The sequence below is a fragment of the Podarcis muralis genome, chromosome 12 (assembly GCF_964188315.1).
Source record: "Podarcis muralis chromosome 12, rPodMur119.hap1.1, whole genome shotgun sequence".
In the NCBI taxonomy this organism is placed as follows: domain Eukaryota; kingdom Metazoa; phylum Chordata; class Lepidosauria; order Squamata; family Lacertidae; genus Podarcis; species Podarcis muralis.
The window spans coordinates 52,229,496-52,249,028 of NC_135666.1; the positions used below are offsets into that span (position 1 = coordinate 52,229,496).

The following is a 19,533-nucleotide window of genomic DNA, read 5'->3' on the forward strand; positions in this document are numbered from 1 at the left end:
AAAGACTTTTCTTCTAGAAGTTATCTTGTATCTATGAAATGCAGAAAGGATTCCAGTGCCAATATCGTGTTCCCAGGCCAGGCACTAGAGTAAGGTTTTGAAAAAAAACACCCCTAATCTATAACTTGTTTCTTGACTGTACTGTGAATCTGCCAGTTTTGCAGGGTAAAAAACCGAGTCCTCTGAAACTGCATTGCCACTACTACACTATAAAATTATTAAATGCATTATGATTTTCATACTAAAGATCAAGAACAGGGGAAAATCAAAACAAATCTAGTACGGTAAGAAGGAACGGCTGATAAGCATGTGCAACACAGAAACAAAGGGCAAACCTTGATTCTCAGAATATCAATTTTACAATCATTTGTGCCAGGGAACAATCCAGAAGTGTGCACCTATAATCAGAGATACTATAGCGTGTTTCTCCCAAACAGGTATCAACCCTGAAGAACTCCCAAACTGCTCCTTGAACACCAGTTTTCAAAAGAAGTTTGGGTTTTAGTGCAAGAGCTGATGATTAGGTTAGGGTGGGGAATAGTATGTGTAACACTGAAAATGATTTCTCATTTACAAGAGGAACTGGGAGGCAAGAGCGTTGAAGGGATGGCTAACTGGTATGCGTGGAAGAACCTTGGGGGTTGCTAGGCATACACTTCTGGATTGCGTCGTCACTCTAGAATTATGGAGGGCATTTTTAGGCTCTTCAAATGGGCAAAGTCTTCAGCCAGACTTTATAGACTGTCTCGTTAAATGCCATCTCTTTATTTAGCTTATATTAGCAGATAATCAAGGGCAAACACAGCCATGCAGAACAAGCTCTCCAAGTACTTACCAAGGGGCGCAAAAGAGCGGACAGGGCTTGTATCCCTGCTACTTTCACGGCTGGCTTCCCGACTGCACCCCTGACTCACACTAGGCCGAGGAATACGGCTACCTCGTGCTAGTATGATTCAGGGTACAGACCAACAGCAGCACAGAAAGGGAGAAGACACAGAAAGAGTTGACATTTTAATGCAATCCCACATGTTACCTTTCACAACAAGACCCCACTTTTCTAAAGCATGAATGACATCTAAATATATGCATTTCTCCTTACTCTGACTTACAGAAAACACAGACACTTCAACAGAAGCACACGTTTATCATGTGCCCATTTGGAAAATAGTTAAAAGTGTGAATGGAAGTTAGGCACATCTAACTTTGGGGGAAATAGGGCAGAATTAATATATGCTGCATACTTGTTCATACCTGCAGATAAGGCTGAAAGTCACAGATTTTCATTTTCATCGTTTATTTCTAAGATGTGCTTCTCACATGATGCTTTTCATATACTCTTAGAACTGTGAAACATGCATGCAATAAACCTATGCCTGTGAGAATGCTTTCCCACATACATATATTAAGTGACAGGGACTGGGCATTGCTGGAAAAACCACCTAGTGTGTGAAATAAGCCTTACCCTGGGAGGTGATGACTGAATATTTAGTGGGCTTGCTTTGTTTACTGAGTATGCTTTTCCAATCTAAAGGAGAATAGTAAGATGCTTACTATTCTTTACCTAATGTGTTACTAATCTCAGGATATGACATGGAAGACCCAATTTACAAGCAGATATTCAGCAAACCTGGACTCAGATCACCTGAATTCAGTGACTATGTGAGAGATATAAAAGAAAGAAGCTATGACTAGCTAGCAAGCCTTACCAACTGACAGTCTTGAAGGACTCGCCTCCCTGCTACATCCTTGACTTCGCGGAATCTTGCTTCGCTTTTGTGCTGTTGCATGACTGACTAGCACTCTCTGAACTCCTGTGTTCATAGTTGAGAGTGTAGTTGTAGTCAAAACTCTTCCAGGGGAACCAGAACGGCTGCCAGCTGAAAGCAAAGCAAAGCAAACATAAGCTATACATTCCAATGCATAACTGCTTGGGAGTAAAAGAAAAAACTCAAGATAAATGAAACAGCTATGGTAGAGTGGAATGGTTTGAGAAGTTGTTTGGAAGAACCTGACGATAATGAACAGCATAGAATCTGGAACATGTGTGCTGTGTTAAAGCAAAGTTTATTAGTTCATGCACAAAATATGCTTTTAATATTTGTACCTCCTTAAGTACTAATTTCCAAATTTTAATAATTAAAACGCATACCACTCGCATTAAACTGCCAGGGGCATATTAATGCATCATTACAAGCTAGGAACTAATTACAAGAGTCTTGATGCTCCAGAGACGTAGCTGGAAGGAAACTGCTTATTTTGTGTAACATTCCCAACTTTAATTGGACTGGGGTGCCAAGGTCAGTGGGGCTGATACTCCAAAAGCAATTATCAGTGCTAACCAATAAGCCATTCCTGAAACTTGGGAAACCAGAGAATAGCCTCTGATGCCTTGCAAAGAGATGTCTTCTGGCAACTAGGTGCATGCTCTGAAGAACTTGTGATCACCTAAAGCAGCTCTTTAAATTACACCTGAACGTCCAAGTGCTAAATTTTCTTTGACGATAGGTTTGCAAGTTAGAACTTTACGTTAAATAAACAGTTTCACGTGCACTGAGTATAAAAACAGAGACATCCTATTTCCAAATGTTCTAGGCTGCAATCCTGGCTGGGAATAGCAGGACTGAACAGAGCACTGGGGCCATGGCTGCATCGAAAGTAGTGTCAGTTGTGCTGGCTAGGGAAGGTGGGAGGGCAATAAAACTGCTTTTTCCCCTGCACTAACACCAGGCATATGTGTGTTTGACTGCGTCTATCCCTGATAGATGGCCCTATTTAGAATCCCACAGATCCTTGTCTGGTCCAGTTTCGTCCTGGGGGGGATGGGGGTTCTACTGGCTATTGCTGATGTGACAGCTTCTATTTGCACTTTCAGAAGCCACTGTTAAGAGCTCTGCAGTGGCAAAAAACCCGTGTCTGCAAAGCTAAGTTGAGGAAAACCTCCATTGTATCCTAAGCACAAGCGTGGAAGCTCATGGCAAACTGCCCTGTAAATCGTTGTACAAATTGTGTCTTTGAACATCTTTGTCTAACACAAAATAGAACCAAACTCGGCAAGTGAAGATAAAGTGACTTGTTGGTAAATAATGATATCCTAACACTTTTCAATTTCAATGCATTTACAGCGTAGCTGTGTAGTGCTGAAAGACAGCAGTCCCACCCATTTTAAAAAGCGCGACAGGCTGGTTTTAACACGTAGATTTCTTTGTAGTAGTATGGTATGGCCTGACATGACCAATCCTTAAAGACAAATCAAAATAACCACATACATTTAAACAATCCATTTCATTGTGTACTTCATTATATAAACAGGATCAAGATGGAGGATGGAGGGGCAAGTCAATGCACCATGCAAATGCTATGTGAATCACCGTGTCCATTCGGATACAATGTGCTAATGGAACAGAACAGCAATTCCCAAACCACATGCTTTGTCACACTGGTGCGCAGTGAGAAGTAAAGGCTCCTATTAGTCCACAGCAACTATCGCTAGGGCAGGAATGGAGAACTTGCAGCCCTGCAAATTTTGTCGGGTTCCAATTCCCATCAACAACTAGCCAGCATCAGCGGCTAGGAATGAGGGGAGCTTTATTCCAGCAGCATCTGAATGAAGTTCCCCAACCCTGCACTGTGGAGACTGTGTTTCTGTATGATGCCCTGTTCTGGCCTTGGCTCCTTCTTAGCAGCATTAGCAATCTGCAGGCAATCTGCTCTCTTACTGTATTCTGTAAGATTCACTCACTCTCAACAAAGCAGTTACCTGCTCTCCAGAGATGCTTGTCACTGCTTCTATGCATGGGTCACCAACCTGAGAAGTGTTCCAGGAGGTACGCTCAGAACAAAAACATACAGAAAGGCAGGAGGCAGGACCCTCCAAGTCTACAGCACCAATTCGCTAAATGCAATTCTTACCTTCGCATTCTAAAATAAACCCTTTTTGGATATATGTGTGTCCCCAACTGAAACTCAAAAATGTAAGTGTACGTCAGCAATCAGAGGTTTGGGAAATACCACTGTAGAATGCCTTCTTTCAGGCAGGAGTCTATTCAGCAAAAAAAAGTATGTATACCGAAACCCAATTGTGTATGTTTTTTAGCATAAACATGTTTGGGGTCCCTGCATAACATTCAGACTACTTGAAGGCCAAAATGCTATATATACTTGGAAGCAAGTCCAATTAACTCAGTGAGTTTTACTTCAGATTACATAGGCACTGGAGTTCCTCCTTTTAAGAGCTGTTGCTAAATATTCTGAGTAAGTTTTAACCCTGGTAATTTAAGGTGTCCCTCCAAAAATATTAAGTGAAACAAATGGATTTTAAGAATTATATGCTCCATGTTAAATTCTGTGGTACAAAGCATGAAATCACAGGTTGTTTCCTGTGTTATGCATACTCATCATGAAAAATAATGAAAACTACATGTAGACTATCATATCTGATTATCACATTGTTTATTTCACTTAACGTGTGAGCAGCACAACATGTTTGTGATTGTCACCCATTACTATCTACACATGTTTTTGTATTTGGGGCATTTGTAGTATTTGGAGCAATCTTCAGTGTGAAAACCAATGGCCACTGCATGCTTCTCTTTATAAAACGGTTGCAACCATTTCAGCTTGGAGCATCATAAAATTTGTCCCTAAATCCTGGCTCTTGAGGCTGCTCAATTGTTCATCTGAATTCCTAAAACCTATGTGCCTTTAGATTCTTCAAGGTGTTTCTTTTGGCAGGGGTATTTTAACCCACGTGCGTAAATGTTGACTGCTTCTGCTGAATAGGATCCTGTTGTGATGGATGGACAAACAATGACGCACACACAAAATCTGAAAAGCCTTACCACCAGACTGTGGATTAGCAGACTGTGATCCTGAACAAGTGTAAAGGCAGGAGTAGGGTAAGGGTATAAAATCCATGAATAGGGAGGGAGCAGAGCAGATTAACAATGGATGGCAAATGGAAATAAAAAGGCTTTAGTCAGTTCACATAAAAGAGGGGGGGGGGGAATGCAACAAGAGGGTTAGCGCAAAAAGCAGTGCATTTTCATAGCCTCCACCAGGCTCAGGTGCTTATATACAAAGCAGACAAAACAGAAGCTGCAAAATTACAGTTCTTCAGCTCTCGAACAAAGAACTGCACCGCGTTCATAAATTCATCGGTAAATTTAATTGAAACACTGGATCGAGATCTTTGGATCTCTTCACTCCAAGTAAATTTTAAGTGCAAGCTTTAATAGCTGAAGAAATGGTAACAAGTTCTTCAATTTGGATAATACAATGAAGGAAAAGCAAAATGGGGTGGGTTAAGAAGAGGGGAAAGATACAAAAAAAATTGTATCTGGCATGCATGCAGAAGTTGTAAAGGAACAACCAAAGATGAGTGCCCGACTACAAGAATTTCAAAGCAGTATTTGTAACATCTACATGCCCCTGGCCTTACTTTTATATTTATGTCATTGTGTGTATGGAAATACAACCAGAGAGGGAGAGCACACCAACACATCTTAGTGCTGGCTTTTATGTAATCTTCATGAAATAGTTGAAGAATACCATGCAGACTTGGGTCAACATCTTCATTACTGCTTTAGTTCTTTTCAAAGATTCTACAATGGACCCACAAGATTAAATGGTTGCTGGCCACAAATACAAACCTGCCATGATTAAATGGGGATCCCACCATGCTATTGCAGGCCCATCCCAATAGTTAAAGAATATGAAATGACAGCTATGGGGACACAGGTGAAGATTTGTTTACGGCAGAGATTTTCAAACTTTTGTTTTCAGGTGGCTGACTTGAGAAATCTCTGTGCTGTTCATGATGCAGAACAGTGGGCGCAAACACATACACCCAACACTCCTCTAAGGGCAAGGGTAGGGAACCTGTGCAACCACAGATGTTGCTGGACTACAGCTTCCATTAGCCCTGATCAGTAGGCCATGTTGGCTGGGGCTGCTGGGAACTGGAGTCCAACAACATCAGGCAGGCCACCCTGTGATAGGAGAAAGTTGATAGTGGTAGCAAACTGTCTTTGAGAAAGGTTGTCCGCCATTACTGATCTAGTTATGAGGAATGACAAACTTTCATGGACTGCCAGAGTGATAGGAATATTTAATTATTATCACTGCTGAAGGTTCTCAACTGCAGAACTGCATGGTGAAAAGAAATACACTTTCAATACCCTCAAAATCCATTGCCACTGAAAAACCTATGTGGCTTTCACTCCTTCATTTCTAATATTCCAGATAGACAGACATTTAATGGCAAATCTACACAGATCATTTTAGAAACAACCATCTGAAATCCTAAAACATTTCATTTAGAGTAAATTGATGAGTAGCAATAATAAAGCTTATGCACGTAAATTGTTTCAAATATTAAAAATAGTGTCTTCTTGGATTTTTAGGCAGCTTCCCAGTTCAAAGTTACTTTTATCATACTTTGCCCATTTTAGTTATTTATACAATTGAAATACATATTATAATCACATATCTAACTTTCCTTAAAGTTTTAAATATGATTTTATACACCAACATCCTTGAATGTTCCATAAGGTTTATAAAGGACTAGCCACAAATAATTTAAGCAAGATGGTTAGATTAAAAGCTTACAAGTTTATCTTCTTGTAAGATGCCTGCTTATTTTTATTTAACAAAAATTATATACCACTTGACTGTAGTAAAAACTCTAAGCAGTTACAAGAAAAATAGTTAAACACAACCAACAATATTTAAAAATAATTAACTATAAAAATGACAAAACACATGAACCGCCCTAAGACCAATGGGTATAGGATGGTTAATTAATTAATTAATTAATTAATTAAAAAAGCAATAATAACAACAAACAATAACAACAAACAATATTTATGTGTCTGGGTGGGCTTGCCAAAACCATAATACAGTATTTTAATTATGTACCAAAAATTGTATAGTGAACCCGGCCTGATGTCAATAGGCAGAGAGTTCCAAAGTGCAGGTGCTGTCACACTCAAAGATCAGTTTCTTATAACTGTGGAACAGGTAATATGTGCCACCTGTAATGGTGCCAATTCTGCAGATCAAAGTGGTTGATCCTGCAAGGCGATCCTGCAAGTAAACTGGTCCAAAACCTTAAGGGCTTTATATAATAATAGTTAAGGGGACGTGGGTGGCGCTGTGGTCTGAACCACAGAGCCTAGGGCTTGCCGATCGGAAGGTCGGCGGTTTGAATCCCCACAACGGGGTGAGCTCCCGTCACTCGGTCCCTGCTCCTGCCAACCTAGCAGTTCGAAAGCACGTCAAAGTGCAAGTAGATAAATAGGTACTGCTCCGGCGGGAAGGGAAATGGCGTTTCTGTTCGCTGCTCTGGTTCGCCAGAAGCAGCTTAGTCATGCTGGCCACATGACCTGGAAGCTGTCTGTGGACAAACGCAGGCTCCCTCGGCCTATAGAGCGAGATGAGCACACAACCCCAGAATCGGTCACGACTGGACCTAACGGTCAGGGGTACCTTCACCTTTATAATAATAGTTACACCATGAACTGAGCCCAGTAACAAATTGGAAACCAGTGCAGATATCTGAGCACAGGTGCTATATGCTGACAGTGCCCCACTCCTGTTAGTAATCATGCTGTAGCATCCTGCACTAACTGCAGTTTCCGGATCAAGCGTAAGAGAAGCCCCACAAAGAGTGCATTGCAGTTATCCAATCTTGAAGTCACCAATTCCTCAACTGCTGTGGTCAAGCTCTCCCAGCCCAGGGATGGTAGAAGCTGTTATACAAAATGCAGCTGGAAAATGTGCTTCTAGATTCTGAGGCTACAATGGGTTTCCAATGACAGAGTTAGATCTGGAAGCACCTTGAGCCTGTGTACCTGCACATTCAGGGCTGAGTGCCACTGCATTCAGACCAATTTATTCGACAGAGGAACCACTCATCCCTAGTGACTGTCAAGATCAGCAAAGTGGTTAGATCATTGCCTCTTTCGAGGTAGCAGGGACTATTCTGCTCTGGAACCAACCAAGCAACAACCTCTCCCGGGGTTATATGTTAAGTCTCTAGCAATTTTGTTTTATATTTACATTATCCTAACCATATTGTTTTTATTCTGCAATTAATGAGCAATACTGCTGTTATATACACAATCACCAAAAGGGGTACATGCACTTAATTTATCAACTGCAGTCTATGTAAGCTCATGCTATAATAAACCAACTAGTCTCAGAATGAGAATACTGCATAAATAAAATGTGACAGCACTGTCACTTAAAGTACTAATTTTTCATTAACTACCACATATTGAGATCCTTTTGCATACATGTCTGCAATAGTACTAGGGGCTTATCACACATTATGCAGCAGCAATGCCAGGTTTGTCATTGGTCACATTTGGATCATCAAAATTTGCTTAACAAGCAGAGATGTGTGTGAGCTTTAGGCACATCTGCATGCCTTTGTGCAAACAAGCCTGGCTTGTATGGAAGCCGCTAACCACAGCTCCCAGTACTAATGTAACAATAAACTATGACTAATTGCAGCTTCCTGCAGGTGCCTGAAGCTCATGCATATCTTGGCTTATTAAGCTGAGACTCGTTGTCCAAATGTGGGCATTGAATATATAATTAACAAAAAGCTACACTTAATTGAAGCTCTATAATTAGTATAATTCAGCTTGCAAACATGCCTATCATAATCACCAACACTTTGTGCAAACTTAAGACACGGGGTAGCTAGTGAGTGAAGTAGTTCAGAAAGTCTCCATAATCTGATGATTTGCTATGAGCTCAGAAGCGGAGCCAACTCTTAAAATCCATTAGCATTAAAGTGATGAAGATACGCCTTCTAGCACTGAGTGCAAGATTTTGCAAAAACCTGGGGCCAATAGCTGCCATTGCAGGACACAGCAAATGAAACTGTTTTGTCTTGTTGCATTGAGCTTATCTCTATCACAATGATCTCTTCTTGCTTACATTATTGGGTTACAGTTAGTTTCGTCGTGTGCAATTTTTATATCTCGTAGAACACACCATTTGTATGCTATATTAAACCCTTAAAGCAGAGTGTTAAGATTGAATTCTAAACCCACACAACATATTATTTACAATGCCAAAAGAAAAGGCTTCGAATGGAAAGAAAATCAGAGGCACATTCTAAATCCACATAATTAACTTTAGGGAATTAACCCTTTAAGCAATCTCCTGGAATGAAATAAAGCAATTATTAAAGTACACCAATAACGAGTCTTCTTTCATATACATAAAGTCCCAGGCACCTGCAGATGACGGGCAGTTGCAAATATTTGCATTAAAAATGACAACAATTGAATCATAATACAGTACTCAGCTCTCATGAATTTTTATCTCACTTTGCCTTCCAAGATATCTCTACTGCAGCTAGGGAGAGTCTGATATAGTTTTCTAATTCCTGCCTCTATGCTAATAAAATTGCCTTTATTGTCTTTATAGGGACATTTGCCCACATACTCTAGGGCAGTGTTTCCCAACCTTGGGCCTCCAGCTGTTTTTGGACTACAACTCCCATCATCCCTAGCTAGCAAGACCAGTGGTCAGGGATGATGGGAATTGTAGTTCAAAAACAGCTGGAGGCCCAAGGTTGGGAAACACTGCTCTAGGGTATTCCTCATTTGTATATTATCTTCTGTGTGTCTCCAAAAACACTGGCAATATTTCCTCTACATAATTTGTGAAGTGGAGAAAAATCTCACTGAACCTACACCTTTGGAATTTACATCCATCAATATCTACAAGTTACACTTCTCAGGTAGGATGGGAAAAATAAATGTGCTGCAGTAGGTGTGTAGTAAACATTCCTTATGGTGTAAGAAACGCAGTGATGACAACCCCTTATCTTTCTTCCCTGGTGCTAAAGTGAGAGTATGGGGTGCATCTTGTTATTGAGTTGAGATCAATGTGGTATAGCCTTTTTCCAATACCAGTATTTGAAAATCAAGCCGAAAACAGTCACATTAAACCTAAAGCAACTCAAACTCAATGTTAAAATGACAGGAAAAATCAGTGTGTCATTAAGTAAATGACTGTTTAATAATGAAACGAAATCTAGTTGTCTCCCTCATCCTATACACACTGCATATATTTTCTATGTCATCATGATCATAAACTATCAATTCACTCTTTATTCTCTGTATTAAAATCTGCAATTACGACACTGTTTCACGATGCACCTTCATTTGTAAGGTCTCCATATAGTCTAATCACAATCCCTAATCACAGGAATAATTTCTTAGTGGGTTTTTTTAAAATCAAAATTTCATTTTAATATCTTGTTCAAAATAACACCACACGGACTATAAGAGACTCCAAAAGCATGCAGACTACTGACCCGAAACACTGAAACACTGAAAAAAAAAATACCTTCATTTTTGTCTGGCGATGATGAACCTATGGCACAGAACAACAACTCAGTATGTAGTGTCTTTAAATATATATATACTTGACCATATCCTTTGGTCAATGATTGTACACTATGCCTATGGCTTAATCTTATTAAGAGAGTAAGAACGACAACATAGAAATACATACGCTGAGACTGAGACACAACTTTTGTTCGACTACGGCCTCTGGAATCCGTCTTTGAGTTTCCCATGCCAATAGAGGGTGCTGAAAGCTTGGTCCGCACACGTCCTATAAAGCGAAACAACAAGAAACAAGCAACACATAGCACAAGTATTAGAGAAATATTTCCGTCACCTGAAGAGACACATTAAAGCAGTAAGACTGTTGCTCTAAGAAGCTACTTTACAGCTAGAGGATGAAATGCTAAAAAAGACAGACTAGTGCAGATGCTCCAGTCACAACTTATCAGTACACCAGAGAATGGCAGAAACACAAACTTCAAAAGGGAATGCAGAGTGCAAAATTTTGCCAGTGTCTTGCTGTGACTCTGAAGATGTAATATAATAAACCACAATGTTCGCAGGCTTTCCCATTACCCTGTCTCCCTTTTCCTAGTTTAAATATGTTTGGTTGTATGCAGTGGTACTGCTAAGCTGACATCAGGAGGAGGAGGGAAGCAATTCTGAGGATTTCTCCCTCCCCTCTACAGTCCCCACAACCCCTAAATTTGCTCCAGAGAGTTGGAGAAACACCAAACCCTATTCTCCATACTTCAGCTGGATGTGTATTTCTTTTCTCTCAAAGAGCTAAGATTAAAACAGCTCCGAAACTATCCAGTCAATAGTTCTGCACTGAAGAGTTAGCAGGATGGATTTGAGATGGTAGAGGCATGGGGCTCTCCAGGTGGTTTGGATTCGACCTTCCATCAGCCTCCAGGCAGCATGGCCAATGGTCAGAAATGATAGGAGTTGTAGACCAGCAACATCTGGAGGACAAGGGGTTCCCCATGCCTGAGTTAGCAGGATGCTTAGGGCTAAAGAGGGAGGAAAATACATTTTGGTTCCTAATATCCCATTACTCTAGCAGAGTGGTTCTTAACCCGAGGTCCATAAAAACAATGAGTCCCCATGGGGTCTGTGAATCAGGCACACACAGAAAAAAGATTCTTCCAATGCAAATAAAATAAATTGCATGTAAATTTTTGTCTTAATTTATGAATTTGTATTTTTTCTAGGGAGGAGGTCCATAGCTTTTATTAGGTTCTCAAAGGCGTTCATGTCCCAAAAAAAGGTTAAGAACAGCTGCTCCAGCATTTAAGAATTGCTAATGGTAGATATTGCTGAATATTAAAATAGAACCCAGAAGAAAAGTAGAAAGTTCAGTACAGTTCAGTGTATAATCTCATTCAATATAGTTCTCATACTTTTTTGGCTCCCTAAAGAAAGATTTATTCATCAAGTAGAGAAATAAGCTCACAGAAAGTCTAGAAGTGTTATTTCCTTAGCTACTAGAAAACAATGTTAAGTTTATTATGCACAAACAGGTTTGGCTAAATTCAACACAATAACACCCATGCAGTGACAGTATCTCTGCCATCAATTGTAATGGTTAGATGGTGCTTAAATGCACAAAGACTTTGACCTGTACAAGGCAGGAATACAGAGTGCCACCATTTTGGTATGATGCAAAAGAACCAGAAAGACATGATCCAGCTTCCACTCCAATAATAATGATGAAAACTCAAATCCACATGGCAATCATCCTCATTTTTATCTGAATCGATATATTTGCTTATTGGTGCTAAACTTAGGGTTGGAATACTGGTCAACTGAACAGTCATGTTCACCTATTTGAATATTGGTCAAATATTGTCAAATATTTCAAGAATGTCATTGTAGATTAATATTTTTATGTCATGAGGGTGTGATTCATTAGCAAGGGCAAGTGTGGGGGCATCTTGACCCCTAGCCTTGCTGCAGTTAGAGGCAAACAACAAAAAACTTTCCCACTGACTACATATTGTAACTGCAGGTATCTTCAAGAAGAAACACAAGCAGTTATCAGTGGCAAAGGCCATTGCTTAATGGGTATACTATTCAGCTAGGATCAAGGAGACCCAGATTCCCTCAGTCATGAAGCTCATTAGGTGATGTTAGGTCAATTGCACAACTCAATCTAAGCTACCTAACAGGGGTATTGTGCGGATACAGTTAATATATAGTCTTGAGCTCCTTGCAGGAAAGGACAGAGTAAAATGTAGCAAAATTAATCATAATTTCCCATCTTTAAAAAGTCAGTGTCGTTGTTTAGTGCTGGGACATATTACAATTACAAAACAAAGGTAAGCACAGTATTAAACTTTTTGATGAACATCATTTTTGCATTCTTGTAAAGTTAATGTTTTAAAGACCATTTGACAATACTTGACCACAGCTTGAAGGACCAACCTGAGCTATGTATCTACTTGATTTCCAAGAGAAATTTCAAGTCCAAATAAATAGTAGCACCTGCTTCCCCAAAGCATGGGAATGCCTGTCTAGCATGTTGAAATTTCCACCAAAAAACTTTGCACATCTAAAATAAAATGGGTATCAATACATTTTTACTGTGAATGGTTACTTGGAAAAAATATAAAATAAAACACAATATTTTGCAAATAAATATTGCAGCAACAAAACATTATTAGGCAAGCCAACTAATGTATTAACCCTGAAGGTCACATGGGGGACTATATACTCTGTACAATGCTGTTGTTTGTGATAATGAAAATATAAGATGAAAGCATTTGATTTTTAGCAGAAGCTTCATTCTCTTACCATCCTCAGAAGCTGTTCCTAAATGGGAAAAATATTAAACAATGACATTCCAAGCAGATTTTTTGTATTCGGTAAGCAATCACTCGTTGGCTTCCTAAATGTGTATATATTAAAAAGTGTATTATATGAGATTAAATTCTAGTCCATTAAATATTTTTGATGCAGTTACCCGGCATTAGAAACTACATTCTTTGTCTGATGAAAAGTTCTGTATTGCACCTATCCACCACCAGTTATAACTGCTAAAATTACTTTTTGACATAGATGTACAACAGATCTGGCACAATGTGCAGAAACAGGTAAACTTTCAGAAACATTAACACAACAAAATCCAAAACAAGATTCAAAACTAGCTTTCCTTTAGTAGGCAGTCTTGAAAGCCATGAACATCAAATAAGAGCAATATTTTCAAACTAAGGGCATTCTGAACAGTCTAATCTTATGAAATCCAGCATAGAGACGGATATCCAACGAAGTCATGCTTAGAACAGAGCCAATGAAATTACTAGACTTAAATACAGTACTTAAGTCCATTGATTTCAGTGAGTCTTCTCCATGACTTGGCTGAATCGCACCCAAATAAATTAATTGTGGCTGAGTCAGAAAGGGGTAGTTCAAAGGGGCCTGATCAAGGTATGATGCAAACATTATTGAATTAAGCTGCAAAGTACTCTCTTTCTAGAACCACTGTCCAACAAGAGGATACAGAGGCATTAAGAATGACAAATGTGGGAAATGATATACAGTCGTACCTTGGAAGTCAAACAACTTAGTTCCTGAACGTCGCAAACCCAGAAGTGACTGCTCCAGTTTGCGAACTATTTTTGGAAGCTGACTATCCGACGGAGCTTCCGATTGGTTGCAGGAGCTTCCTTCAGCCAATTGGAAGCAGTGATTTGGTTATCGAACGTTTTGGAAGTCGAATGGATTTCCGGAATGGATTCCGTTCAACTTCCAAGGTACAACTGTATAATGAATTGAAAAAGATTAACAGAATAACATTTGTTAAAAAAAAACCCAGAATTTTTCATTTTGGGAATTATAGGGGGGAAACGAGTTACACTCTATAGAATTTTTTTCATGTGTGAGACTACAGTGGCAAGAATGTTATTTGCCCAAAAACGGAAAGAAGAAAAAGTCCTAACAAAACAAGAATGGATACAAAAACTTATGGAATATGCAGAAATGGCAAAATTTACCAAAAAAATAAGAAATCAAGATAACAAACCTTTTATAAAAGAATGGAAATGGTTTATTGAATATTTACAAACAAACTGTAAACAGATAAGAACACTGGCAGGATTATTGCAATAACCTGCAGTTTTATAAGAGTATATATTTAAAATAAATGAATAAATGAATATGTTAAGTTAATTTGGAATATGCAAGAAATATAAAAAAAATAAGGAATCGCAGAAAGAAGTATAATTTTGAAATGTTAAAATGATTGTAAAACTACTGAAATGTATATACAGTGGTACCTCGGGTTACATATGCTTCAGGTTACATACGCTTCAGGTTACACACTCCGCTAACCCAGAAATAGTGCTTCAGGATAAGAACAGAAATCGGGCTCCAGCGGCGCGGCAGCAGCAGGAGGCCCCATTAACTAAAGTGGTGCTTCAGGTTAAGAACAGTTTCAGGTTAAGAACGGACCTCCGGAATGAATTAAATACTTAACCCGAGGTACCACTGTAACTGAAAATCATAAATAATATTTTTATTTTTATTTTTAAAAAAGAATGTCAAATGTGCCAGCACTGTGTGTGCCACGGAGACTGAGATACTACTGGCTTGGCTCCAGTTACATTACTGCTACTCTAAGACCAATTCCTGAAGATATGAAAGCTTCAGAAGTGGTTTCTAATGGAGCGCAACAAGCTGCTGAAATGGAACACACAATTCTAGTGAGCATAATCAAACTAATGAGTTCCCTAAATTTGCAACCCAGAAATGCAAAATAATCAAGACTGTCTGTTACAGAAAGCAAAATATTAACACAACAGAAATTTAACTGTACTGCTCCTACTGATGAGTGTCTAGAAAATGAAGATTCATTGTTAATTTGAATGTCAGTAGCTAAAGTATTAAGGGAAGGTAGTTCAAAAACTTATTAGGCATATAGATACTTATAATAGCAATGTTGTATTAGAAGTTGACAAACATAATTCAGAACCTTGAGATTAATGCGCAATGCGTTAGTGAACAAATAACATTAGTCACCAATGAAATTAGTGTGCAAACATCTACTGTATTGTATGAACAGATTTCACAAGATTAATAGTTTAGAAATCAGACAAAACAGGGTCTTACCATCCATCTTGTCAGAAGTATCCTCTTTGTTGGAAGAGCAGGCAAAGAAACAGGGAAAACTTAGTGTGTTAGATAAACCGTGTTGACAAGAGAGCCAAAGAACATTCAGTAAGGAAACGAGAAAGTTTACAGACACTTGCATCTTTGTTAAACCTGAGAGCTATTATTGAGGGCTTGAGGATGTGGCTGAGTGCTCTCAAACAGGGGGATCTCCGAGGGCATTTAGTGGGGGAATTTGAGGGGGAAGCCCAGGTTACCGTCTCAAGAGACAAGGAGGGTGAGGGAGCAACTGCAGTGACATGCAACTCCCGTACCATGCAAAAGTACACATGTAGCAAGTGCAAATTGGTTGCCTTTCTGGAAGAGAAGTTACAGCAACTCAAGGCCCACAGAACCTAGGACTTCCCAATCAGAAGGTCGGCGGTTCGAATCCCTGCAACGGGGTGAGCTCCCGTTGCTCAGTCCCAGCTCCTGCTAACCTAGCAGTTCGAAAGCACGTCAAAGTGCAAGTAGATAAATAGGTACCACTCCGGCAGGAAGGTAAATGGCATTTCCATGCGCTGCTCTGGTTCACCAGAAGCGGCTTGGTCATGCTGGCCACATGACCTGGAAGCTGTACGCCGGCTCCCTCGGCCAGTAAAGCGAGGTGAGCACCGCAACCCCAGAGTCGGTCACGACTGGACGTAATGGTCAGGCGTCCCTTTACCCTTTACCTTTTTACTTACTAAGTATGTGGTGGGGTTTCTACCTATGTTTGTCTCTTAAGTAATCTTTAAGGCAAGAAAAATCAGAGCAACATTCTCCCGGACACAGGAGTGGTTACTCCAATCTTTTTTTCCTGGCTAGATGTCAAGCTTGGCAAAGAGCAAGTGCCACCTAAGAAGCAATTTGGGTGCCAGTCAAGACCAGATGAGTGGCAAACTAACAAAGCTGCATTATAACAAGTATCAGCAAGACCCGGTATCATTTTCCTTCCCTTTCACTTGCATAAAATTGGGAATATTTAAACTTAAGTGTACGTGATGCCACAGCTTTGCCAATGCAATACAAAAAATGTATAGTCCTCCAACTAAATATTTTCAACACAAAGCTGATATTGGAGTGCACTTCTTCTACTTGGTAGAGGACCTTCCTTGTTAAACAACACAAATTATTCTGAATTTTAACAGTTTTTCACACATTAATATCTCATCTACCATGCCTCTTTACTCATGTCTACCATCATTCATACAATCAGAATTGTTGAGAATTTGAAATATGTTCTTATGCAAAAGGTTTAACACCAACTTCCTGTATCATAGCAAAGGAGAAGGCCGACCAGGGGAGACCTCTTTTATTCCTGCTGCAGCCTGAAGCACCGCCACCATGCATGTTAGCTCATCCTTGCTTAACACCCAAAGTGTCCCTAATTATTAGGCATCACCCAAACTAGAGGGAGTGATTATTCTAGTAAACAACACTGGACATGGCTGATGGGACCAATGCCAGCGGAACATTCAAAATCACTCTAGCTCTTTATTAAAATAGCTCCATAAAATACACATTAGATAGCCATACAAAACCTCTCAGCACACATTAGGTACAACAGCATCCTTGCAAAAGGATGGTGTTAGTAACACAATGAAGAAACGAACTACAACCAAGACACCAACAGTTCATATCTCTGTTGCAGGAAACCAAAGCTGATACTGATCCTAAGCAGTGTTAGAAACTGAGATATGAAAGCTAGGAGCTAAATGGCACCTTAAACCTGGGTTATGGGTGCAACAACGGAATGTCTAGGCACACTTCTTTATAATAAGAATACAAAGCTGAAAATGAATGAACTGCAGCTAAAACATTATGTTCATTTTTCACATGGTCTAGTCCTTCCCCTGCCCACCCCCCTAATATTCTCCAGTCTTCGGAGAGTGGCTGGAAGTGGGGAGGCAGAAAAAGGTCCTCCTATCCTTCCACTCTGTAGTTTTAATCAGAAATCTTAGGGGCAGTACTGCACCCAAAGCTCAGAAACAGCTCACACTAATGAAATTCTCTGTCACAAAATGCACCTAGAACAATGGGAGTTTCGAGCACTGATCCTAAGCATGTTTACTCTCAGTAAGTCCTAACCAAGTCCATTCACAATTGCTCCTCAGAAAATAATCTTAGGATTGAAGTTTAAGTACTCTCATTGCTAGAATGACCTTTTCACCAGTACCCCCCCAACAAACCACAGAGAAGTGAACAAAAAGGTGATTTAATTGAACCAGTAATAACCAACTAGGCAACAACAGCCTTTCGGTTTACAAAGCTGGGTGTCTCAGAAACATCACTGCAAAGGCACACACAAAAAATGTATTTAAATTCACAGAGAAATCCAATAAGCAGCTTATTAGATCATTAAACAGATTCCCTCACCTAGTGAAGCATATGATCCTGGAGGTAGACCAGCGGCTGCTAAACGGCCAGCTCCCGTTGGCTGACCAGCAGCATGACGTGCCTTCGCTCCGGCAGCAGCATTGACATCTATGTCGCTGCGAGATCTCTGCAGCATTCCTGGGCTTGGAACAGACTTGGTAGTTCCTGCAACTGGGATTAAAGGTAATGAAATTGCATATATCATGTATCCCTTCTTATTAAGCGTACAGTTGTTCGTGCTCAATAAATTAATTGTGCACCGTCTTTTAAAAAGATGCTAGAACTTCCAAAGAGAGTTCTAGAACTTCCAAAGAGAGTTTTAGTCTAGTACAGGCATGTCTAAAGTCTGTTTTGGGGGCCTAATCCAGCCCACTGGTCAGTTTAATCCGGCCCCTGTGGCAGTGTATTTCCTGGGGTAAAATCCTAAAAAAACAACAACCCCGCAACAACTTCAATCCTAAAAACAGCTCAACAACTTGGGGGGTAAAATCATTTAAAAAACTCAACAACTTCAATCTTTGGTCGGCCCTCACGGCCCTTCACTTCATCAAATCTGGCCCTCTTTGAAAAAAGTTTGGACACCACTGGTCTAGTACATTTAATACACAAAGAATTACCTCGGCCAGCCATAGTTGTTGAACCGGATGTGGACCATTTTGATGCGAAGGGACGACTGAAACAAAGGCAACAGTTTTAGTACGGCATGTTATTAAACGTTTTACAACACACTGAAGTATTCTTTCCCCTTCTTCATTCTGTATGAATGAATATGTCTAGTGAATATGCAAATCTATTTTACTTGCTAACATCATCCTGCTATGGACCAGATAAGGCCTTTTTGAAGGTCTTAAAGAAGCCCATACATTTTATTGAGAACTTCAAACAAGCACTATTATATTTTTATACAAAGCTGTTAAGCTGCATATAAAAGGTGCAACTGGGTACTTTGAATACTTATGAAGAGTTCCTTTGGGTGCATGTAGACTACATCAGGTGGGGCTTGAGCTCCACCAAGTGGTAACAGGCAGATTTTGCTGTGATGGCTTGCACCTGCAATACAAGATTGTGCCCTTCAGACTGGTGTTACCCCCAGTGTGTTCACCTCCATCTACAACAGATACTGTATCTACACTTATCCAGGTGATCTTCTGCTCAGATTTCTGGCACAAGAAGACCTCCAAATCACACCAGCCTCCCTGAAAGATCTGTGGCTCTTGATCAATACCAACAAGAGAAGCCCTGGTAGACTCTGTTGCAGGAAACATGGCCTTGTCTCCTATGGGTGGGCATCACCAGTGTTAAATGGGAACGTGGAGGTAGTCCTCCACCAGATTTACTGATGACAAGGTTGACTTGCTCTTCCACAAGCTTGGTTATTTTTCTCTTTAACATTACTTTCCACCAGTTTTCCTGGGACAAATGTTAAACTGACTGACTTTTAATTAGAAGGTGCCTTGGATCCCTTTTTAAAAATCGGGTGTTGTATTGGATATCATCCAGTTCTCAGATATGGAGGCTGATTTGAGGGACAAGTTAAATATTTTTGTCAGAAGATCAGCAATTTCACATTTGAATTATTTGGAAAACTCGCAGGTGATTGCCATCCGACTCCCAACGGTTTGTCAGTTTTTGTCTATTGGGCCCAGAACTTCATCTC

General features: G+C 39.9%; 1 protein-coding gene across 40 annotated transcripts in view; it reads right to left on the reverse strand.

Moving 5' to 3' along the window:
• CLASP2 (cytoplasmic linker associated protein 2) overlaps positions 1–19,533 on the reverse strand; it is a 127,801-nt gene that overhangs the window by 37,537 nt on the left and 70,731 nt on the right. For 14 of the 40 annotated variants that reach the window (XM_077916454.1, XM_028750455.2, XM_077916444.1 and 11 more), the window contains 8 exons: positions 18,494–18,549; positions 17,877–18,047; positions 15,480–15,503; positions 13,167–13,184; positions 10,537–10,638; positions 10,369–10,395; positions 1,707–1,877; positions 836–943 (listed from right to left, as the gene is read on the reverse strand). In XM_077916454.1, the coding sequence (XP_077772580.1) occupies positions 836–943; positions 1,707–1,877; positions 10,369–10,395; positions 10,537–10,638; positions 13,167–13,184; positions 15,480–15,503; positions 17,877–18,047; positions 18,494–18,549 (677 nt within the window). The remainder of the gene's footprint in view (positions 1–835; positions 944–1,706; positions 1,878–10,368; positions 10,396–10,536; positions 10,639–13,166; positions 13,185–15,479; positions 15,504–17,876; positions 18,048–18,493; positions 18,550–19,533) is intronic. The other 26 variants (XM_077916440.1, XM_077916448.1, XM_028750467.2 and 23 more) reach the window with 6 other exon arrangements.